The sequence below is a fragment of the Mobula birostris genome, chromosome 12 (assembly GCF_030028105.1).
Source record: "Mobula birostris isolate sMobBir1 chromosome 12, sMobBir1.hap1, whole genome shotgun sequence".
Lineage (NCBI taxonomy): Eukaryota > Metazoa > Chordata > Chondrichthyes > Myliobatiformes > Myliobatidae > Mobula > Mobula birostris.
In genome coordinates, this window is record NC_092381.1 from 42,263,480 (window position 1) to 42,288,902 (window position 25,423).

Genomic DNA, 25,423 nt, shown 5'->3' on the forward strand with positions numbered 1-25,423 from the left:
AACCAACCAGTAGTCACCGGGCTGTTGAATGCATTGGAGGGAGCCACATAATGATTGGCTAGTTCTAATTAAAACCAGCCTACCAGTTGGCATCTCTTCAAAGAAGATGTATTGTTTCTGAAGTAGGCCTGGTAGTCATTCTGAAAGGGATTTACACCTGGAAAAGTGGCACAAACTGAGAAAGGCAACAAAAGACAGCAATTCCAAAAGTGTTCCTCCATTCCCTCAGTGATGCATTTTTTGTACCTACGTACTGTGTTTCAAGTACTGGGGCACCCAGGTCTATTTGCATCTTGGAGGTCTGCAGTATCTCAGCATTTAGGTAAAATGCTTCTGCCAAAATAGACAATTTCATATTTTCTTACAAGGTCATTCTTATTTGCTCACTTCTGATTGACTAGTTCAACCAATTTACAGAAAATCCTCAGGATAGAGGTGGATAACAGGAGAAGGACTGTTTTCTTCAAAATTACAACACTAATTTGCTACTTGTAGTTGCTCAGTGAGTTACCGGTTGTGATATTGATAAATCAATCATTGGGAAAAGAACAGTTTACCCTAAATAAGAATTAGAAGTTTAATGAAAAATGATCTGAACTTTGCAGTTAGTAAAAATTTCACACTTTACTACAGACTTCTTGTGGTCAAGGATGCTTTTATCAGCCTTCATCAATAAAACCACAACACCCACTACAAGGGCCTCAGATCTCAGCGAGCAGAACTGGCAATTGCTTTCCCTTAACCAATCAGAATGAAGAACCATATTAAGCACCATGAAATCTGAATCAGGAAATCTCAGTTAATGAATTGAATGTTTCCTGGCAATAATTAAGTTGCAACACCCTGTTAAAATCATATATTTTTTCCAGAATTAGGATTTGTCAGGTAAAAACAGCAAGTTTACCCCATTTCATTTATTTTAATCTTATCTCTGGACAAGATAACATACTCTTGCAACTTCTAGAGAAGTAGTATATCTAAATAGCAACTTTCAGATTTATAAGTAGATCTGTGTTGGAAGCTGCTCTTTGATTTATATACTAATGGTGCATGCACTGCTAGGTTCACTGCTTTTCAGATAGAAGATAAAGGAGATTAAGTCATTTATTCATCACTGACAGCCAAGAAATTTTAATTTAAACCCATCAAAGTAAATTGGCAACAAATTAATAAATTAGCACAATTTATGTTTACCTCAACAGATTACTTTAAATTTCATGCATTTGCTTTCATAGATTGATCTGTCATTTGAATCTTTGATGAAATCTACCCATTTCTAACCACATAAATGGCAAAAACTAAGGCAACTGGGGTGCAACACAAAGAAAATAATCGAAGAAGGGCATTGTATGGTAAATGAACAAAGGGAGATTATTCTCAAGGAAAGTACTCTTAAAGTCACTGTTAGGAATCCACTAATAAAAAATAGTAGGAAAGAAACTTACTGTTTGAATTAAGTTTTAATCTACAATACTGTCAATACATAACAGTCAAACTAGACTGTGAACTAGCACAGCACCAGTCTGCTTCATACCATTACAATTGAAAACATGGGAAAAGTCCATAATGAGCTTACTCTAAAATAATAACATTCTAATAATAAGAACAAACAGATAACACAGTGTGTCAAAAGCAATCATGTTTTCAAACAAATTGAACTCGACAATGAGAGGCCCTCCTAATTGTGCAGGAAATCTTTACTCCAATTCCCATAAGCAGAATATTATCTGTAACCATCAACTGAGCCCACATTGGTAGAATTTTTTTTTTTTTTTTTTATAAACACCTTGACATAAAGTTATAATTATTTCAAAGGCCAGTGTAACCACTGAAGCATTAAATTCAAACAACTATTTACAATACCTTTGACTGTTTTCTGGATGAATCCTTGAATGTGTTTAGATTTTAATCAAGCCCTGGTTCTCAATAACAGGTTGACATCTTGAGAAGCAACACCTCAGCTTATCTTGTACCTCCATCAATGTATTTATATGGCAACAAAGTCAATACCAAGACATTTCCAACTACTTCATCAACAGTGAATCATCTTCAAAGCACCCTCAGAATATTTTCCAATAACTTCCCTATTACTGATGCAAAATTTACCAGCTTGTAATTTCCAGGATTATCCCTACTGTCCTTTTTGAACAAGGGGCCAACATTAGTTATTCCCCAATCTTCTTGGACTGTGACAAAATATCTGGTCAAAGGTTCATTTTATCATCAAAGCATGCATGTACAATACAACTCTGATGTTTGTCTTCACCAGATAGCCATGAAATACAGAGAGACCATGTTAGTCTTAATGGAAGAAAAGACATCAACTCCACACCCCCCTAGCACAATAAAGAAAAGAAACTAAACTTGCAGGACCCAAAATCCCTACCCCTCCCTGCAGAAAAAAAGCATTAACAAAAGCATCAAATCCACACCCCACTCACCCACAGGAAAAACAGTGACAATAACAATCCCGGCCTCCTCACCTACAGAAAAGAACAGCAGCATCAAAACCCCCAACCCCCTCCCCAACTTACACACAAAAAGTTAACAGATCACCCACCCACCAATCGGCCACAAGAAACAAAAAAAACTGAAGGAAACTAATATACAGTCCAATAATCACATAAATCTCAGAATATCAGAAACACCTTTTCATCTGCATACAAGGAAAGTTGCTGCACAAATTCAGTCCTTCCATAAAGAGTGACCGCCAACCCAAATCCGAATTCCGCCGATCCGGCGTCAGAGCACATCCCTTGCTTCCTTTACTATTCTGGGATAGATCCTGTCTGGCCTTGAAGATTTAAGCACTCTAATGTTCTTTGATATTTCTAGCACTTCCTCCTTCCTAATACACACATGTATTAGAATAACAGTGCATACTTTCCCTTAACCCTCCACATGTCTTTCTCCTTAATGAATACCGATGAGAAATATTCAATACAGATCCTCTGGCTCTGCATGCACATTACCCCGGTCCCTAAGAGAACCTATTCCTTAATCAACCACCCTCTTGTTTCTAATATATTTATAAAATATTTACAATTCTCTTAATCTTACTTGGCAAGGTAATTTCATGACCCCTTTTTGCCCTCCTATTTTCTTTCTTGCTCTCTCTTACATTCTTTAAAAAAAAACGCATGTGACTTGTTTGATAAAAAAATCTATACCTAACCTATACTTCTTTCTTTTCCCTTATCAAAACTTCAATATATGCCATTAATCAGGGTTCCTGAGAAAGTCCTCTTTGCTTCTTATCCTTGAAGAGACAGGCTGACTCTGAACTTCAACTTGCTTTAAAATACTGCCCACATATCAGATTATTCTTTCCTCCACCAATGCCCACCCCCTCAACAACTGCTCCCCAATTACCCCTCCCAGCTCATAGCTCACACTGCTAAAATCCACCTTCCCTCAATTTAAGGCCCTAGGTCAGGGAACAACATTATCTATTCCCATGACTACTATGTACCTGGAATTGCGGTGTACCCAGGTCCAATGTGTTGAGGGAAGTGCATGGACCTCAGACTCCATGAGCGTTTAGGGGAGCGTGGGACTCCAGGTCCACTGTGCTGAGGGGTAGCATGGAGACTTCAGTGCGCTTAGAGGTGTGCAAGGATCCCATGTCTGGTGTTCTATGGAGAGTGTAGGGTCCCAAGATCTGGTGTGTTAAAGGAATTGCAAAAATCATAGATTCCAATGCACTTATAGGAGCATGAGGACCCCATGTCCAGAGTGTGCTGAGGGGAGTATGGGAATCTTGGTGTGTTCAGAGGAGTGCAAGGATCCCAGTCCAGTGTGCTAAGGGACCACAAGCCTGGTGTATCGGGGGTAGTGTAGGGACCCCTGTGTGTCGAGTGGAGTGCAGGGTTTCCAGGTCCAGTGTGTTGAGGGGATTCCGGGATACCAGGTCTGATGCACAGTGACCCTGGTATGTGAATTGATCCAAGAGCACGGGTGAATTGAGGGTTGCACGGGAATTTCTTGCCCACTTTTTGCTCAATGGACTCCTTCCCCCTTCTGAAGAAATCCTACTAAAGGCCAGCAAGAGCAGTAATTCCTGCGCTCATTATAGCCAAAAATGATTTAGTGCTACACTAAATTTCTGTAGCTTTCACCGATCTCCACAAGGCTTTTGACTTCATCAACCATGAAGCCCCTGTGAAAGCTATTGCTTAACTTTGACTACCTCCAATGGTCCTCTTACTTAATTATGTAACCATTGTTGTTCAATGCAGCAGAGGGGAATTTCTTAGCCATCAGCAACAGGTTTAAACCGGGCTCTGTTATGGTCCTAACTCACTGTATCATTTTTCTTACAGCAATCTGGTTCTGTATCAGTGACCACCTCCCCTCAGTAACTACCTCTAAGTACTCAATGGATGGAAAATCTTTTAATCTTGGCCAACTCAATGAAGTCTAAAACCCAGGGGACATCAATCATTAAATTTGCGTACATTGATAAATGTGCCAGTGTTCTGAGTACAAGGGAAGTCAAGCAGACAACTTTAAATCCTTCTTGAATTCACCACCAATATTTTAACAACCAACCCACACCACTACCATGTATGAAATTGATCTACACTTATTACAAAACATAATGGATGTACAGTATATAAAATGTAGCTTTCAAACTTCTGAAGCCCCTTGTAAAGCAAGACTTCCAACAATAGAAGCCATCTTGACTTCAGCATTAGATTGTCTCCAGTGTCTCAGAATAGAAGAGAGTGTGAATGTGGAGAAAAGAGATAAAGCTTTCACAGTAGTTAGTATAGGCAATTGAGACTCACGACAGTTCTCTAAGATTCTACCAAATGCTTTCCGCCATAAACAAGTCAAACAATTACTCGCCAATTAGCTCTGAACACTACGGAAATAGGCTGGGTAATAAACTTTTGCATTTCAGAGTGAGACTGAGACTGGCTGCATTTCATTGCCTGCACAATTTCATCAGTTACAAATGCCTTTGTGAAGCCCCTCCAAATTCATTCCAGATGTCACTCATAGTACTTAGAGCACTGACAATGCGGAATGTAAGGAAATCACCAATTCAATATATCTTTTTCCGGACAAAAACAGAATATTTCAGAATAAATTCATGTGTAAAATGTTTCACAAATTTAAAATAGTTTTAGTTAATCTGTAGAGATTTTAGCACTCTTGATAAACAAGTACAACTTTGAAACAGTCTTCTGTCCTTATATCAGTTTCTGGAATGCTTTAGTAATTTGATATATTCAGTAATAACAACCTTAAAGAGATCCTCCTGATGACATTTCTCCATGTGATTTTTCTAGTAAAAATCACATGCATGTCTTAAAGTTGTTTAGTGTGCAACAGAGGTTTAAAGTAGGCATTATTTTGTTTTTACAAAGCTATTTGCCTAGAAACTGACCCTTTTTTGTAGCATTAAACATTTGTGGCTGATTGCATGAACACCCAGATTGATACCCTGCAAAAAAAAAAAAATCAACATTGGCTAAAAATGTTAAAAGAAGTAGAATCATATGCTGAAATGGGACCTCCTCAAAAGGAACTGCAAAAATGATTAAATTGCCTTTATTTTGATGTGCTTATCATTGGGACTAGTTTACGATCTTAAAAGGACTCTTCCCATGCAGAACAGCTGCATGAATGATTTTTATGGAGGTGAGGCAAATCTTCGGGCAGGGCTGCACACTTCTGTGGGTATGTGCAAGGTGGGGCACCTTCACCCACACCCATTGAACAGCTGCACCAGTCTAATGCCATGCCCCAAGTGGAACCATCCAGCATGAGGAATGGATTGATCAATGAGGCATGCATCATAACGTGTAGCACTGGTCTGCATCATTTAAAAAGGCTGCATTCAATGATTGGTGTGAAATTTTCAGTGCAATGAAAATCGCAGCTGGCATAGACCATGTACCAGGCGCTGATGTCAAAATGCCAGATTTTTTAAATTGACAGAGACACAGGAGACTGCAGGTGTTGGATTTGGAGCACCGCACAAAATGTTGGAGGAATTTGGTGGAGTCAGTCCAGATCTCAAACAAAAAATGTCCACTTCCCTTCATAGTTGCTACCAGACCCAATGGATTCCTTCAGCATTTTATGCATTGTTCTTTAACCAATGTATCCTTAGCAATCTCAATAAGATGAGCCCCAAGTTCTTGTTCTGTGAAATTTCAGTAGAGGTCATAGGTTGCAAACATAAGCTCTAATTTATGTTGATTGGGTAGCGTATGACTTGTAAGGTTGTTACATGTAAAACTGATACCGGGAAAACCCCAGACACTCCGGTACTACTAAATTCATCATTTTGAAGGTGGCTCCCATTTACATTGGCTTACTGGTAAATTGGTTTATTATTGTCACACACTGAATTACAGTGAAACTTTGCATTACATACTGTTCATACAGATTAATTAATTACATCAGTGCATTGAGCTAGTACAAGGTAAAATAATAATAGTGAAGAATAGAGTAACAATTACAAGAAAAAGTGCAGTGCAGATAGACAATAAGGTGCAAGGTCATAAAGAGAGATTGTGAGGTCAAGAGTCCATCTTATTGTACCAGGAATTATTCATTAGTCTTACAACAGCAGGACAGAAGCTGTCCTTAAGCCTGATGGTGTGCGCTTTCAAGCTTTTCTGTCATTACTGTTTTTGTACTTTTCAGTACATGCTTTTGGATCTGTTGCATCATAATGTACAGTCACTCAGTAAAAACATTTGGGGTGGAGCAAAAAGCTCCCGATCTTCAGCCAATAAGTATGAAAAAGCGGCTGTATTGTTTGGCATGGTGATTGCTAAGAAGTTAATCCTACAAATGTGGAAAATGGACTCTGTGCCTACATATGATCTGTGGCTGAGAGAACTGGCAGATATTTTACATTTGGAGAGACTGAGACTATGTAATGAGGACAGAAGGGACATCTTTGAAATGGTATGGGGCTCTGTATTGGATTTTCTTACAGGGTGAGGACTGAGGTTTTTTGGTGCAGTGCACCTCTGCTGTGTATGTTTACTTTTGCCTTTATATTTTTCTCTCTCTTGCTCCTCAGTATTTAATCAGATTTTGTTAAGGTCATGGTTTTTGTAGAAGTGTTGGGTTTTTTTTGTTTTTTGTTTGTAATTTTAAAAAAATGAAAAGAATATGAAAAAACATTCGGGGGAAGGAGAACTAATAAAAGTAAAAATAATGTTTATTTGGCTTTTCTTTTCATCATTTGACTCCCAGAAACTATCCTGAAAAGGGAGAGTGATAATAAGGGTTTCTTCACTTGGAAAATGAATTATGTACCTCCCATCCTGGAAAAGCTAACAAGCTTAACAGTGCAAGTGTGCAAAACTAAAAACCATGGATTAATGTAGGAGGAGCGTTTGATGGCTCTGGCCCTGCATTTGCTAGAGTTTAGAAAAAGGAAGGGGGAAATCTTATTGAAGCCCATTGAAAACTGAAAGGCCTAGATAGAGTGAACATGGAAAGGATATTTCCTATAGTGAGGGAGTCTAGGACCAGAGGGCACAGAATACAAGGACTTTCCATTAGAAGAAAGGAGGAATTTCTTTAGCCAGAGGGTGGTGAATCTGTGGAATTCATTGCCACAGACTGCAGTAGAAGCCAAGTGATTGGATATTTTTAAAGCAGAGGTTGATAGATTCTTAATTAGTAAGGGTGTCATAGTTTACAGGGAAAAGACAGCAGAATGGGATTGAGAGGGATAATAAATCAGTCTTGATGAAATAGTGGAAGAGAGTTGACGGGCCAAATGGCCTAATTCTGCTCTATGTGTTATGGTCTTATGGATTGTCCTGACTGGTTCTAAATCCGCTCATTATACTCTCCATGTCAATTTCCAGATGAGTTTGTTAGTCGTCACTTATTGGAATCTACTGTTATTGAAAATGCTAATCTTTAATATATTTAAATATGTTTAACTTAAGGGCATTTAAAATCTGCTTATATAAAATTTCCAATAGAGGATTTCTGAGAAATTACTTCATCGTGAGGAAAGTTAAAAAGTAAAATGCAATCACACAAGCAAATGCTTTTAAGAGAAAGCTGAAGGAAAAAAGTAAATAAGACATTGAGGAAATGACTTGAGCCAGGTTACTTTATTTCCAAGCAACAATTACGAAAAGCATTGCCACCTGCAGTTATGGCAGTAGGAATATTTCAGTCATCTAGAAAACTTGCCATAAAGCACCATCAGCAATGTGATAAAACCTCTCTTCTATTACTCAATTTTCACCTCTGCTAACAAATTACAGTGAAATTAGACTAATAAATAGAGTAAGTGATATGTACAACTTTTGTTGTTACTACTTGTAAGCATTCCACAGCTGGAAAGCCTTACTGCTTAACATATTCAGGGGCTTTCACATTAGAAACTAATTTATAGTCAGTCCAATGTGGTATCAGTATCAGACTTGTAGCAAGCACATCATGTTTGCTAATGATTTAGTGAAAAAGTAAGAAGCTAAGTACTTAATAAAGAAAATAAGCCTTTGACATTTCTGAACACGAGATTCTGCAGATAACCATATAACCATATAACAATTACAGCACGGAAACAGGCTATCTCGGCCCTTCTCGTCAGTGCCAAACTCAGTTACTCTCACCTAGTCCCACTGACCTGCACTCAGCCCATAACCCTCCATTCCTTTCCTGTCCATATTTCTATCCAATTTGACTTTAAATGACAACATCGAACCTGCCTCAACCACTTCTGCTGGAAGCTCATTCCACATAGCTACCACTCTCTGAGTAAAGAAGTTCCCCCTCATGTTACCCCTAAACTTTTGCCCTTTAACTCTCAAATCGTGTCATCTTGTTTGAATCTCCTCCACTCTCAATGGAAAAAGCCTATCCACGTCAACTCTATCTATCCCCTTCATAATTTTAAATACCTCTATCAAGTCTCCCCTCAACCTTCTATGCTCCAAAGAATAAAGACCTAACTTGTTCAACCTTTCTCTGTAACTTGGGAGGGAAACCCAGGCAACATTTTAGTAAATCTCCTCTGTACTCTCTCAACTTTATTGACATCTTTCCTATAATTCAGTGACCAGAACTGTACACAATACTCCAAATTTGGCCTTACCAATGCCTTATACAATTTCAACATCACATCCCAACTCCTATACTCAATGCTCTGATTTATAAAGGCCAGCACACCAAAAGCTTTTCTTCACCATCCTATCCACATGAGATTCCACCTTCAGGGAACTATGCACTGTTATTCCTAGATCCCTCTGTTCTACTGCATTCTTCAATGCCCTACCATTTACCATGTATGTCCTATTTTGATCAGTCCTACCAAAATGTAGCACCTCACATTGATCAGCATTAAACTCCATCTGCCATCTTTCAGCCCACTCTTCTAAGTGGTCTAAATCTCTCTGCAAGTTTTGAAAACTTACTTCATTATCCACTACTCCACCTATCTTAGTATCATCTGCATACTTACTAATCCAATTTACAACCCCATCATTCAGATCATTATATATATGGCAAACAACATTGAACAAGCACAGATCCCTGAGGCACATCACTAGACGCCATCCTCCAATCTGACACACAGTTATCCACCACTGCTCTCTGGTCTCTCCCATCCAGCCACTGCTGAATCCATTTTACTACTTCGATATTAATGCCTAACGATTGAACCTTCCTAACTAACCTTCCGTGTGGAACCTTGTCAAAGGCCTTCCTGAAGTCCATATAGGCAACATCCACCACTTTACCCTCGTCAACTTTCCTAGTAACCTCATCAAAAAATTCAATAAGATTTGTCAAAGATGACCTTCCACACACAAATCCATGTTGACTGTTCCTAATCAGACCCTGTCTATCCAGATAATTATATATACCATCTCTAAGAATACTTTCCATCAACTTAACCACCACTGGCATCAAACTCACAGGCTGATAGTTGCTAGGTTTACTCTTAGAACCCTTTTTAAACAATGGAACAACATGAGCAATACGCCAGTCCTCCAGCACCATCCCCGTTTCTAATGACATTTGAAATATTTCTGTCAGAGCCCCTGCTATTTCCACACTAACTTCCCTCAAGGTCCTATGGAATACCCTGTCCGGACCCGGAGACTTTTATATTCCTTAAAAGTGCCAGTACTTCCTCTTCTTTAATCATCATACTTTCCATAACTACCCTTCTGATGCTGGAAATCAGGGCAACACACACACATACTCAAAATACTGGAGGAACTCAGCAGGTCAGGCAACATCTATGGACATGAATAAACAGTCAACATTAGAGGCCAAGACCCTTCGTCAGGAGTGGAAAAGAAGGAGAAAGACACAAGAATTTTTAAAAAGGTGGGGGGAGGAGGACAAGCTAGAAGGTGACAGGTGAAGCTAGGTAAGTGGGAAAGATAAAGGGCTGGAGAAGAAGGAATCTGATAGGAGAAGAGAGTGGACCATATGGGAGAAAAGAAAGAAAGCGGACTCAAGGGAAGGTGATAGGCAGGAGAGGAGAAGAGTTAAAAGGTCAGAATGAGGAATAGAAGAAGAGGGAAGGGGGAAAGGAAAACAAAGAAAGAAAAAAAAATTACTGGAAGGAGAAATCAATATTCCTGCAATCAGATTGGAGACTAACTACACAGAAGATGAGATTTTGCTCCTCCACCCTGAAAGTGGCCTTATCATGGCAGGAAGGAGGCCACCGAATGTCAGAATAGGAATGGAGATAAGAACTGGCCACCAGGCCACTTGCCATTTTGAGTCATCTTTACTAATATAACTGGCTTAGAAAAACACTTTTTTCTTGAATTTATTACTTAAGATGAACATACCTGTATTTCTCCAAAATAAAACTGCTCTTGTTAATCTGACCTGGATTAATCCTTAGTTCTGTACAGTTGGCACATCAGATAAATTGATGTTAAGAAGTTTGTTTACTTTTTCAATAATATTTTCCCAAAACTTCTAAATTCTCAAAATAGTTGACTGAATTCTTCTTATGAATAGGCTGTATGTTTCAATAAAACTGGGGAAAGTGACAGATAGAAAAGCTTTTCTACTGCTAATGTGACGTTCTGTTCAATGAGTGTAACTTGACTCTTTTAAGTATGCTACCAGCAGCCTCATACTCAATATCAGACCAATTTTCCATGTGTTTCTGCTTCTGAAGGGTCTGATGGCATCAAGCCATTGTATTGATTGGTGAAAGGAATTCCCATTATGCATGTCTGAAACCCCTAATGATGGAATAGCTTTACGTGCAGTGGTTTAATATTGAGATACTGTACAAGTACAACGTCAACATCTGAATAAACGTCTTCAACTTCCGATATTGCGTTTGTCAGAATAATTGCTTTTTTTTAAATAAGCTATTTGTAGAGATTGATAACATTTGTTTAATGACTATTTAAGCACCTTAATTGAAACAATATGTGGCAACTATCTATCTGTTCAGTGACTGATACTCCATAGAAGGACACTATTGAAAAATACTCATCAGGGCTTTTCACAATGGGAATTCAACAGGAGAAAAATTAAAGAAAGCTTCCTTAAAAACCCAATATCTAACAGTTTTAGGAATCAGCTACATAATACTATTAAATAGCTTGGAAGATATACTGGCCCTTTCAGTTGGTCTGCGGGTAACTTGCAGCACTTATTTTCAATATTCCATCCTTCCTCAAAAGACAAATTTGTAGCATTTAGCGATAATTTTACCAATAAGATTGTCTGCGGTAGTGGTTAGAAGCTTCACCTTCAATTATGATCAAGCCAGCTTATTAAAAACCATATACTTCATCGATTGTTAAGAAACAAAAGATTCTAGCTCCATCTATGTAAAATGAACTCCAAAATTAACTATTATGTTCCATGCTATCAAACAAAACAAAGGCAAAAAGAAAATATTTTGACATATTCACAAAAGCAGAATCTGTTCATTTCAAGCAGAATTACAAATTCTTTGCTGGTTCTGGGCCATTTAGCTAAATGATATAATACATTAGAAATACTAGATATACTTGTGCACTTGTAAATTTCTCCCTCTATCTGTGCATGCGAATACACATCACTCACCACTCCCCAACTAACAAGAAAACTGTTATAGACAACTTTTAATTGGTACATTATTTAAAATGCTTACTTCTATTTAGTTTTGAACAACAAGGACTTCACCATACAAAAACATGTAAATAAACATGTTATTCTAGTCACTGATCGTATCTGCCACCTCAGTAAGGGAAGTTTAGAAACAGAGGTTTATGGTTCTTAAATCAGAAGTTATTATTAATTACAAACAAGAGAAAATCTGCAGATGCTGGAAATTACTCTTTTTCATAAATGCTACCAGCCCTGAGTTCTTCCAGTATTTTATGTATTAAGCACCAGCTTAATTAGTTGAAATAAAACAACATGCAAGTTCTGCAACAACTTTTAGTTAAAAAAAATTTGATTGACACATACAAAAATCCTGTGGTGTTTTCATGATCGTGAATTGCACATGCTCTTGATCAAAGCATATGAACAAATTTCTAATACATTTTCATTTAATAGAATTCACCCTTCATAGTTTCATTGGCTTTATTATTTAATTACAGTGCATGGCTTTATCATAATTGTATTAGTAGAAATGGAAATTACCCAATACTAATTCTCCTACATTCCCTTGACTTACTGTCTGCAAAAGTAAACACAACTCTGGGCTTTTTACAATCTCTGCATGTAATGAAACATATTGTCTCCAAATACTGTCAAAACACAGACTAGTGATGGTACCCTCCAGGCCTCTGTTTAGATTAGAACTATAATGGAATCCCATCACTATGCAACAAGAGTTTGCGGCTCGTGTAAGTTATTTACACCAGATCCATAGCAGAATGGCTATTCATTAAAACGTACTTCAGAATATAAATTTGTACACCATCAGCTTATTTTTATTTATTCATTATCACCCTGAGATGACTTTGCGGTAAGTAGAGACAAATCCCAAAGTTTGTGTTGGCAGTTATCAGCACATTCTATGATGCATTACATTTAAAAGTTCAAACACGGATACACATTTTCAACAGGCCTATCTGCTAAAAACTGTGCAATCCTAATATCTAAGTTTCCTTGGAGACTCAATTTGCAGAGTAAAATGCATAGTTATTGCCAAATGTACTATCATTTTTCTCTCCTGAGCTTGAAACAGACGCAGGCAGTTTATAGAGCCAAATATTGTCAGGTAAATTTCATCTTAAAATTTTCATCATGGCCTCTTACTGGAGTCCTAATCTTGCTTTAACCCACAAAAAAAGTTCCAGAATCATATAAAATGTCTAATTTTCCTTAAACAAAATGATTAGAGCTCAGCAGAATGTAATGTCATGCTGTACTAAAAGCTTGGAAAAATCCTACCATCGTTTGATGATCACATTAAACTACAGGTAATCCACGTAAAAGCAAAAGCAAAAGCAATAATACTAATGTTACTTTATGAACTGATGTCCTACTTCGAAAGGGTTAAATGGGACAGGAAGGACATTAATGGTTAAGGAGTATTCCCATCTAACCTCTTCCCCCTATCTCGTATCTACGCAAGTCGTAAATATGGTGCATGAATATGCAATAAAACGAGGTCACATCTGCTTTTGCGGCCACTCACGTTTAAACGTTGCGTGGGTCGGACCATGGCACAGATAATATACTATTAGCAGGTCTTTGCAGAAACTCCTCCATTCACATCACTCACACATCGCGAGGAAACACTATTTCAACCAACATTGTTCTTAAAATTATACCCTCTCTTTCAAGAATACTTTGATTTACAGTTCTACTGAAGTCAATAATTTGTTGAAGTTTCAGCCAATGTGTAAAAGCATGTATTTAACTCTAATCAATTGTGATTATTTCCACGAGACATTTTAGCTTAGCTTGTTACTAAAGACAGAATAAATTGAGCCATTCATCATTTTTCAAAGATGAATTAAAGCTAGATTCTTTTGATTTGATTTACAGCAATATTTCAAGAACAGTGGCAACACCTACTGCCTGCCCCTGACAATGTGTAAACACAACGTAGCATGGATTACTACCAGCAATATAGTGGCTTCTAAATGTACTCACCAAGAAATAAGCAAAAGAGATCCAAGCAGATTAACATGACTTTTTTGTGGTCCTTATTATTCAAAGTTGAAGTCCCACCATTTCTGTTGTCGGCAGGCATTGCTTTGTCGTATTTGTAGCTCTGCATGTGTGAAATTGTTGTAAAATCCGTTGCCGAAATGTTAAAATAACTTCTTCAGTCTCTCGCCTGCGTTATTCCTGTCGGATCTTCCGCCTTTTCCTTAAGTTCGTATATTTGTTCAAACACAAAATGTTCGTCCCAAAAGGAGAGCGTGTTGGTTATGGAACTCGCAAATTAAGAAACTTTTGAAAGTAACAAATTTATGGTTCTCTTTTGAATCTGCGGAATGAATGAATGGAGAGGCTTCACTCTGAAAAGAAAACAATCCCTTAGCGAACACAAAGAAGCCCGCCGCTGGTGTGATGAATGCGGACCCTTTCTTTAGAGTGTTTGCAAAAGCTTTGGGCTCCTGTTTTATTCCTGAACTGCTCTTCAACGTAACCCACTTGGATCAGTTGCCACTCAGTCTCAGCCCCCTTCCTGATGATTACAATTTCCTACAGTCCTCCCTCAGGCTTCGAGCGCCCCTACTGTTGACAGAGAAGACAGACTTCTATTCAGGACTACAGTATTAGAAAATTTATTCAGAATATATGGAGACCCCATTTCTAAGTTCAAATCTCAACGAGATTTAAATGTTTATAATGTTTTTCGACGAGGATTATGTGATTAATTTATAGAAATATTAAGAGAATTCAGGATGCAGTGAACTAGAACTAGAGTGCACAGGTTTAAGATAAGATGGAAGAATTTTAAAGGTGATTTGAAGGCTAAGCTTTTTTGCATTGTCGTGAATATCTGGTATGAGCTGAGAGGAGGTAGTGGAAGCAGACAATTACAATGTTTAAAAGGAATTTGAATAGATAATTGGATGAAAATGTATAGATGGATACAGGCAGAGATTAGTGAAGAAATATCTTGGCGTTATAAAATAGGTATAGCTTTGCATCACTTGTCCAAAGAATTTCATATATTTGATTGATTCAGGATTTATTTATGCATCACAAACAAGAGAAAATCCACAGATGCTGGAAATCCAAGCAACGCACACAAAATGCTAGAGGAACTCAGCAGGCCAGGCAGCATCTATTGAAAAAAAGTGGATGTTGCCTGGCCTGCTGAGTTCCTCCAGCATTTTGTGTGTGTTGCTTTACTTATGCATGTTTTATCAATCACCTACACCATTTTGTCCACCAAGTCTTTTCACGATTAACTTCTTGGTTCTATCTCACATACTAAACTCACAGAAGATACATTAAAAACATAAGTACAAGTAGGTCATTTGGCTCCATAAATCTACTCTGCTATTCAAAATCATGCTTACCTTGAATACTAAATAATAGTCCATTCACATTGGCAACAACATCTCCTCCACAATTTCCATCAGCACAAATGCAGCACAAGGTTGTGTACTTATCCACCTTCTCTACTCACTTTACACTTCTGACTGTGTGGCTAAGCACAACACCAATGCCATATTTAAATTTGCTGATGACATCACTGTCATTGGCTGAATCAAAAGTGGTGATAAATCAGCATATAGGAGGGAGTTCAAAAATCTGGCTGAGTGGTGCCACAACAACCTCTCACTCATTATCAGCTAGACCTAGGAGTTGATTATTAACTTCCAGATGTCATAAGGGGGGGTGCACTGGGAGCCGACCCAAATGCAAGACACAGACACTAAAGTACTAGGAACAGGACAGGACTAGAGTTACGTACGTGACTGGATGCAGACTAGGAGCTGGGACAAGAACACAGACTTGGGCTAGGACATAGGCTAGGCAAGCGGGAAAAGGACTACCAACTGGGAACTAGGAGCCTGGGCTTGGACTCCAAGCCAGAGACTGGACAAGGACCCAGAACCTGGGTCTTGACTCAGGCTCGGGCCCCAGAACTAGGCGAGGACATGACATGGCTACAGGACTGGACATGGCATGGGTTCCTCAAGGCGACGACACAACGAGGCGTGGGTTCCTCGAGGCGACAACATGATGAGGCGTGGGTTCAGTCTCCGAGCCAGAGACTGGACAAGGACCCAGAACCTGGGTCTTGACTCAGCCTCAGACTCCGGAACTAGGTGAAGACATGATGTGGTCTTGGGAAACAGGACTAGGCGAAGCTACAGGACAGAACGAGAGACTCCTGAGCAAGACAAGGGAACTCTAGTACAGGACGACGCACATGAACAGGACGAGGCACATGGACAGGACGAGAACATGAAGCCTCGACTTGGTTGAGGGACATAGGAACGCAGAGCCTTGGTCGATGGAGACAGGAACACAGAACACAGAGACAGTTCCCAACACAAGGTAGCGGCAAACGGCCGGACCTACTTAGCGAAGGCGTGGACACGGAGACAGTTCCCAACACTAGGTAGCGGCAAACGGCCAGACCTACCTAGTGAAGGCATGGACACAGAGACAGTTCAAAACAATGATAGACAGTTCCTTATCTTGCTCCAGCTGCTGAACTTAACAGCAGTGCAGGCAAGGGTTGCAGGCAAGGGTTAGAGGTGAGGCAAGGTGATGCAAGGCTCCAGGTGAGGCGATGCAAGGCTCCAGACACTGGTTGCAGGGCAAGACTTCAGGAGGAAGAGGCAGAAAAGGAATTCAGAGAGAGAGTTCAGACAGGAACAATCCAGCAACTGAACCTGAACCAAGGAGCTATTTATGTAGCCAGCCCAAAATGTGAATCAGCTGCCTCAATTAGAGAACCCAATAGTAAAAGGGAAAACCAGAAAACCTGGAATAAGGAATGATGGACCAGACCATGAACAAGAATCCAGACTTCACAGACCGGACCATGACACCAGACGGAGGAAACCAAAGGTCCAGAAGCTAGTTCTCATTGTGGGATCAGAGGTGGAGAAGATCAGCAACTTTAAATTCTTTGGTATTATCATTTCAGAAGATCTGTCGTGGGCCCAGCACATAAGTGCCTTTATGAAGAAAGCACAGCAGTGTCTCTAATTTCTTAGACATTTTTCAAAGATTCAGCAGCTAAAATTTTGTCATACTTCTACAGATGTGTGGTGGAGAGTATATTGACTGATTGTATCACAGCCTCATATGAAAACACCAATGCCCTTGAATGAAAAAGCCTTCAAAAGCCTAGTCCATCACAGAAAAAGACCTCCCCACTATTGATCACATCTACATGGGGAGCTGTCACAGGAAAGCAGCATCCATCATCAATGACCCTCGCCATCCAGGGCATGATCTCTTCTCGCTACTGCCATTAGGAAGAAGGTACAGGAGACTCAGAATCCATGCCACCAAGTTCAGGAACACTTATTACCCCTCAACCATTAGGCTCTTGAATTAGAGGGGATAACTTCACTCACTGAAATGTTTCCACAATCTATGGACTCATTTTCAAGGACTTTTCATCTCATGTTCTTGATATTTTTTTTCATTATTAGTATTTTCTCTTTGTACTTGCAGGGTTTGTTGTCTTTTGCACATTGATTGTTGCCCATCCTGTTGGGGGCAGTCTTTAATTGATTCTATTGTTTTGTGTATTTACTGTGGATGCCTGAAAGAAAATGAATCTGAGTTTTGTATATGGTGACATATATGTACTTTAATAATAAATTTACTTCGAACTTTTACTTTGAAATCACCTGTTCTCAGTTCAAAATCTACTGCTCTGTATCCAAGAATCACATCCAGCTGCGGTAAAGATTTCCAAACATTCACAAGTCTTGAAATTAAGAAATCCCTCCTCATCTTCACTCTTAAATGACTGCCCCTTATCCTGAATGGTAGAACCTAGTTCAAAATTCTACAACCAGATTAAACTCCCTCTCTGCACAAACCATATCAAAATTTTAAAAGAGACTGCTTCTCGGATCTTCTAAGTTCTAGTGATTATAGGGTATTCTCACTCCAACTGTTCCTATAGGACAGTACTCTTATTCAAGAATCAATCTATGCTGCAGCTCCTCCAAAGCAAATACATTTACCCTTGTGTCACTGTTAAGTTCCCACCAAAACCATCAACAATTTCAGCATTCCAACATTCTTGCAGTGGTTAACATTTGCCATCCTAAGTTGTCGCTCTTTCTGCAGTGTTGCTTACTTCTTGATTTCATCAGTACACATTCATTAACTTTATTAACTTTCCCATTTAAAATATATTGCTTTTCTGTTCTTCCTTATAAAGCCTCACATTTTCCTACATAAGAGGGAGGAGAAGATGGCGGCCCGACGTTCCGAATGATATCGATATGTGTTAACGAGGGGGCCATGTACAATCTTGATTTGATGGAGACAGCCGTGAGGAGCACAGAGGAACACCTGAAGAAACTTCTGAAATGCCTGCTTCGCTGCCGCTGCTACTGTGCAATCGAGAATCTCCGGAGGGGAGGGCCCCAAATCCTCGGCTTTGCCTATTGCCTGTTGCCAGGGTCGGGGTCAAAGCACTTGGCAGAGATGGTGCTCGGTGCTCGGTGTCGAAGAGCTGTTCGGAGGCTCGGAGTTTTCGGACGGACTCAGAATCGGACTGTGGTCGAATGCTTCCAGGGTGCTGCATCAGCAAGTTTGCAGCGCTGGAGGTTCACCGTCTGTGTGAGATAATGGGACTTTCGAGAGACTTTGAGACTTTTACCGTGCCTATGGTCTGTTCTTATCAAATTACGGTATTGCTTTGCACTGTTGTAACTATATGTTATAATTATGCGGTTTTTGTCAGTTTTTAAGTTGGTTTGTCATGTGTTTCTGTGATATCATTCTGGAAAAACATTGTATCATTTCTTAATGCATGCATTACTAAATAACAATAAAAGAGGACTGCGTGTCCTCATAATCTAATCTAATAATTTCCCTATGGCTTCTTACTTGCTGACTTAAACTATATTCACACCACGTTTGCACACACCTGCAAATTAGGAGCAGGAGTATGGCACTCATCCTTCTAAACTTGCTCCATCATTTAATGTTTATGACTCATCTGAACTTGTGCTCAATCTCATTCTACTCAAGGGACACCGGAAAATTTGGGCGAGCAATACCTGTAAAAATAAAATGGAATTTCTAGACTTGAAAAGCATTTTATGTTTCATGTTGCTTTTTGAAAAAATTACTTCAGGTTGATTTGTTGTCACCATTGACTGAGAAGAAGCACACATTTGTAAGCGACAGTACCTTGCATAAAAATAGAGGTGCTTTAGAGGATGGATTAAAGATATATAGCAAATAAGAAAACTGAAATGGAGTGCAAATAAAAAGAGACAAAATTTAGTAAATTTTTAAAAATAGGAAAGAAAATGATAAACTGGAAGAATGTAAAGAAAACTTCCAGGGAAAGTTCTAGAGTAACAAGAGACCAGCTATCAGTAGTGGAGAGAATGGAGCTAGAAATACATTGGTAACCCAACACAGTATGTTTATAGATATTGAACATTCATCCTTACTCAAAAGTATCCAAAATAGTATCAATATACTACCTTGATGTATCCAGAAATGTTCTAGGGTTTCAGTAATTTTATTTCTCGTTCTCATAGTCTCCATTCCAAGAAGACCCTTCTTGCACTTCAACAATTGTGAAAATGAAAACTACAAACACACTAAGATTATGAAATCATATTTGTTTCCATTGTAGAAACAGAGGTTATATCAGAGTTGGAATCGGTTTATTATTGTCACATGTACGAAGATACAGTGAAAAGCTTGTCCTGCATAGTGTTCAGACAGATCAAATCATTATACTAGGCAAATTTCTAGCTCTCTTTGTAAAATATGCCAAGAAGTGCAAATTGTAGGCTTTCTAACTGGCATATATGATCATTACAGCTATAGCTTAAACGTTGACAGAAGAGCTTAATTCCAGGTATTAGGGGTTTTGCAATTAAAACTAATGTCTAGAGCTTTCTAGCTAAAGCTTGACAAAAACAAAAGACAGGAGGTCCAAGAATATGATTTGTCACCATTTTCTTAAGGACGATTTCAGAGGGAGAATAAATTTCAAAGATGTCAAAATACGAGGGGTCATTGATAAGTTTGTGCCTAAGGTAGAACGAATCAATTTTAGAAAACCTAGCACATTTATTTTTCAACATACTCCCCTCCTGCATGTACACACTTAGTCCAGCGGTCGTGGAGCATACAGATCCCTTCTTTGTAGAAGTGGTCCACGGTGGGGGTGATTGATAAGTTCGTGGCCTAAGGTAGAAGGAGATGAGTTATTAACTTCAAACTTTCGGCACTATCACTCAAAGAGTTGAACTGCACGTGTATGTAACGAGAGCGTCTTGGACCTCCAGGTGGTCCATAGCAGGGGTGATTGATAAGTTCGTGGCCTAAGGTAGGAGGAGATGAGTTATACCGCTCTTCTTACATGCACGTGCAGTTCAACTCTTTGAGTGAAAATGCAGAAAGTTCTTTGAGTGAAAATGCAGAAAGTTTGAAGTTAATAACTCATCTCCTTCTACCTTAGGCCACAAACTTATCAATCACCCCTGCTGTGGACCACTTCTGGAGGTCCAAGACGTCGATTTTTACTTAGAAGGGCTCCGTATGCTCCACGACCACTGGATTAAGTGTGTAAATGTAGGAAAAATAAATGTGCTAGGTTTTCTAAAATTGACCGGTTCTACCCTAGGCCACAAACTTATCAATCACCCCTCGCACATTTAATATCAAAGAATTATGAATTATACAACCTTGAGATTTGTTTGCTTACAGATGGCCACATAGCAAGAAACCCAAAAGAACCCAACTTTAAAAATAAATAAATGAAGACCAACACCTAATGTGCAGAAAAAGGGGGGAAAACACTAATCGTGCAAACAATAGAAGCAAGCAACAACATTTCAGACCAAAATGAGTCCTCAGATCCGAACACTGGAGCAGCCCAGAATAGGCCCAAGCATTGCTATCAGTCCATCATATTAGCAGGCAGCAAGCACAGCAGCCAGGGGGCAATCTTCATATCCTCAGTGCTGTGGGAGTGGGAGTGGGAATGGGAGAGGGAGAGGGAGAGGGAGAGGGAGAGGGAGGAGTTGACATCGTGGGAGAGTGAGTTGTCGCCTCTGATCCCTACACCCTGTCTTTCCAGTATGTTGCTTAAATTGTTTAAACGTTGCCTTTCCAGAAATGCTCACATCCTGTGAATGAATAATGAAAGTATTTTGATTTTGCTCCCTTCATGGCACATTGATGCTACATATAATTAATTCAGTATTCATGCAAGGGCTGTCAAGAAAATAAAGTAAGGAAATTTATTGCGATCTTAGACAAAACTCCTCCAGATCATTAATGCAAATCACCATTTTTCAAGTGATATACAGTACATGATTTTTTTTTGGTTCTGTTTTCCTCCTTTTCTCTCAAAATACTTGTTGTTACTCCAGAATTCAAGTTTTCCCCACCTTCACCTCTGAAGCACATACAGATTGTAAGGAATTATGTCTTCATTTATACCAGGTGCTTCCTTCCCATCAGCTCTGAGATTTACTTCCCTCTATCTCAGCATTCAAGTTTTTGATTTCATCTTTGATTGCCTCCAGGGATACACCTAACCCAGTGAGAGTCACTTCTTGCAGAGATATATCAGCACATGTAAACTGTCCTCCACAGAAACAGATTACTCCAGACTCATCACTTCACAGACCTACACAGTCTCTAGCCTTTAAACTCTGGTATTACCTCTTTCTCTAAACTTTTCCAGAAAATTTTTGTTGAACTATTCTTTCACTCACCGTAATAGTTTTATTTCTGACCAGCCTTGGCATGGCGGCAGTGCTCTTATCTCTGGAGTAAGAAACTTGCAGGCTCAGCTTCTACAGCAGAGATGAATGCATCATCCAAGCTGACACTTCAGTATAACCAAGGGAATATTACAGAATTGGAGGTGTTAATTCTCAGCTGAAATATTAAACTAAACCCTTTTCTGCTTTCTCAGGTAGCTGCAAAAGGTTCTATTATATTAACTGACAACTAGGGCAGCTCTATTTTTTGCCCTGACAATATTCATCACTCAACTAATACAACGGTTATTATTCTGTTGCTACATATAGGATGACGCTGTGTGTTTCTTTAATTTAGAACTATGACTGCACCTTAGTAAGTACCTAGTTGGGTGTAAAGCTCATTTTCCTTACAAAGAATCTTGGATCTGACAAAATTGATACATAAATGATACTTTGTTTCTTCTCTCCTGTTCAGTATCTATCTTTGCCTCCATCTTCTAAAATAGCTTCCTTTTTATTTATGCAAATGAAATAAAACTGCATGAATTTGAAACAACAATAGAAATGCTGGAAGAACTCAGCCAGTCAAGCAGATTCTGTGAGAAGAGAAGCAGCTAACATTTCGGGTCAAAGGCTGTTCATCAGAACCAATAATAAAGAAAAAAGAGTTGGCCTAAGTAATAGAGAAAATGGGGAAGGACAATGGGTGGAACATAGGGAATGTCACAGGGTGAAATGAGGGACAACCATTCGTCAATAATACAATAGAGTGTGGTTATCTCTACATCGGAGAAACCAAATATATACTGGAATGACTGCTTTGCATACCATCTCTCTGTTACATTCTCACTCTAACCTGTCTGTGGCCTCCCACACTCTTACCCAAGATCCAACATAACCTCAAGAATAGCAACTGAGCACTTATATGGGCATATTACAGCCTGCAGGGATCAATAATGAATTTAGGGTTTATTTTCTTTGTCGGAACAATTGAGTCTATTGCTGAGAAGCAAGCAATGATTGGTCGAATACTTAGAAACATAGAAAACCTACAACACAATACAGGCCCTTCAGCCCACAATGCTGTGCCGAACATGTCCTTACCTTAGAAATTACCTAGGGTTACCCATAAGCCCTCTGTTTTTCTAAGCTCTATGTACCTATCCAGGAGCCTCTTAAAAGTGTATCTGCCTCCACCACAGTCGCCGGCAGCCCATTCCACGCACTCACAACTCTCTGCGTAAAATACTTACCCCTGACATCCCCTCTGTACCTGCGTCCAAGCACCTTAAAACTGTGTCCTCTCATGTTAAGACATTTCAGCCCTGGGAAAAAGCTTCTGACTATCCACATGATCAATGCCTCTCATCATCTTATACACCTCTATCAGGTCACCTCTCATCCTCCGTCGCTCCAAGGAGAAAAGGCCAAGTTCACTCAACCTATGCTCGTAAGGCATGCTCCCCAATCCAGGCAACATCCTCGTAAATCTCCTCTGATTCCTTACAAGAAAAGCTTCCATTCACTTGTTCTGCAGAACATCCGTGAAGCCCATTAATGACCTTTCATGTCATTGCCAGGTATGTAAACTCTGGCCACAGGACGGTCAAATGAACAATTAGCAGCAGCTGTAAGTATTTTCCGGAGGAAGGAGAAGCATTCTTGAATTCCAACCCCACAGAATCTACAGCTCTTGGCAACACTGAGCGTCATAAGAAGTCATTCCTCCCTGTGGCCATCAAACTTTACAACTCCTCCCTTGGAGGGTCAGACACCCTGAGCCAATAGGCTGGTCCTGGACTTATTTCCTGGCATAATTTACATATTACTATTTAATTATTTATGGTTTTATTGCTATTTAATTATTTATGGTGCAACTGTAACGAAAACCAATTTCCCCTGGGATCAATAAAGTATGACTATATAGAATCATTGTGTTTTGTAGCTGACTACAGTGGCTCATTTGAACAGATGTGGCACTTTGTATCCAAATAAACCTGGCCTTCATTGATTTTTGCATGGGTCCCAGCTACATATCAATGACTTGAATTAGCGAACTAAATATATCCCTAAGTCTACGCATAGCATAACACTGGATTACAAGTTGAGAACAGGACGCAAAGAAGCTTCAAGGTGACATATACAAGTTAAGCAAGTGGACAAATATATGACTGTTATTTGGGTTGAAATATCGAATACCAGAAGATATGGTCTTAAGGTGAGAGTAAGAGAGTTTAAAGAGATGTAGGATGCAAGTTTTGTTTTTACACAGAATGGTCAAGTACATGGAACCCACTGCCAGCGAAGTAGGTAGAAGCAGATATGATAGCAATATTAAAGCATTTAGATAGACATGTGAAGAGGCAGGAAATAGAGGTAACAGACCATGTGCAGGCAAATGGAATGAGTTGACCGGCATCATGGTGGGCTGAAGATCCCGTTCATCTGGCATACTGTTCTGTATTCTACATTTCATGTTCTCACCTTAATCAGCACAAAATGTACACAAAGTCATCACTTGTTCCTGACGAGGAAAAGTAGGCACAAATGTAATATGAATGAGAAATAAACAAATAATCAACACTCTAAAAATAAATTTCTATTCTGAAATTTAGACTTACAGAAAACAAAATCAAAGTAAATTCATTGTGAATTTATATTAATAATTTCAATTGCTTAAAGAAACAATAATTCTTAGAAAATAAATATGAAAAAATCTCATTAGTAATCCTTATTCCGTTGAATAATTACGGCTCCATGTGGTAAGGTTCGTCAATTACCATGAGGTAATGGAGTACGCCTAAAAGGTTTCTATTTTATACTATAATTAATCTTCTATCCCCTACACCAAAATAACAATAAGGCAATGAGGTCTGACATCAGAGAGTCTGGGGGCCCATCACTGGTGAATCCTGGGGTCAATACCAAAGACTGCAGCCCGAGGATCAATTGGAAATCGGAAGTTGAGGCCTAAATGCCGAGGCTCTGGGTCTCTGAGTCCACTGGGGAAGTCAGAGGCCCGATATCCGTGAGTCTGTAAGTCCACTGGAGGCAAGAGGCCCAGAGCTGGCCAGTCCTGGGATTGGAATGGGTGTGCGAGAGGGAGGAAAGGAATATGTTTTTGCTGTTGTTGGTGGTGCCTGTGTGGTGCTTCTGAATATTATGGAAATATTATTCAGAATAGTTGGTGCCGGAATATGCGCAACACTTGTGGACTGACCACAGCAGGTCCTTAGGTTGTGTTGGTAGTTGACATGTTTCACTGTATGTTTTCATGCATGTAAGCTAAATAAATGCATCAGAATCTTAAAAAAAAATCACTACTGGAATAGAGAATCCACAAACCGAATTTATATTAGCGCAATTTTCAGGAATTGTCTTGATCACCACACAAGATTTGATACCCTGTAGTCAAATTTAATGTATCATTAAAAACAACAAATATTTATCTTGTTACACAAATATAATACAACACAATTCAATACATATCCTGATAGCCTAGTAATATTTATCTCTGTCATGGCCTCTATACATATGTTTAAATTTCTGTACCTGTTATGGCACATACTCAGCAAAAACAGATGATTCATTCA

The 25,423-nt window shown here is 39.2% G+C and overlaps 1 protein-coding gene across 1 annotated transcript in view; it reads right to left on the reverse strand.

The window, feature by feature from the left end:
- plpp3 (phospholipid phosphatase 3) overlaps positions 1 to 14,591 on the reverse strand; it is a 140,379-nt gene extending 125,788 nt beyond the window's left edge. The window contains exon 1 of the mRNA XM_072273674.1: positions 14,077 to 14,591. Within this exon, the coding sequence (XP_072129775.1) occupies positions 14,077 to 14,203 (127 nt within the window). The 5' untranslated portion in view covers positions 14,204 to 14,591. The remainder of the gene's footprint in view (positions 1 to 14,076) is intronic.
- Between the last annotated feature and the right edge of the window lie 10,832 nt (positions 14,592 to 25,423).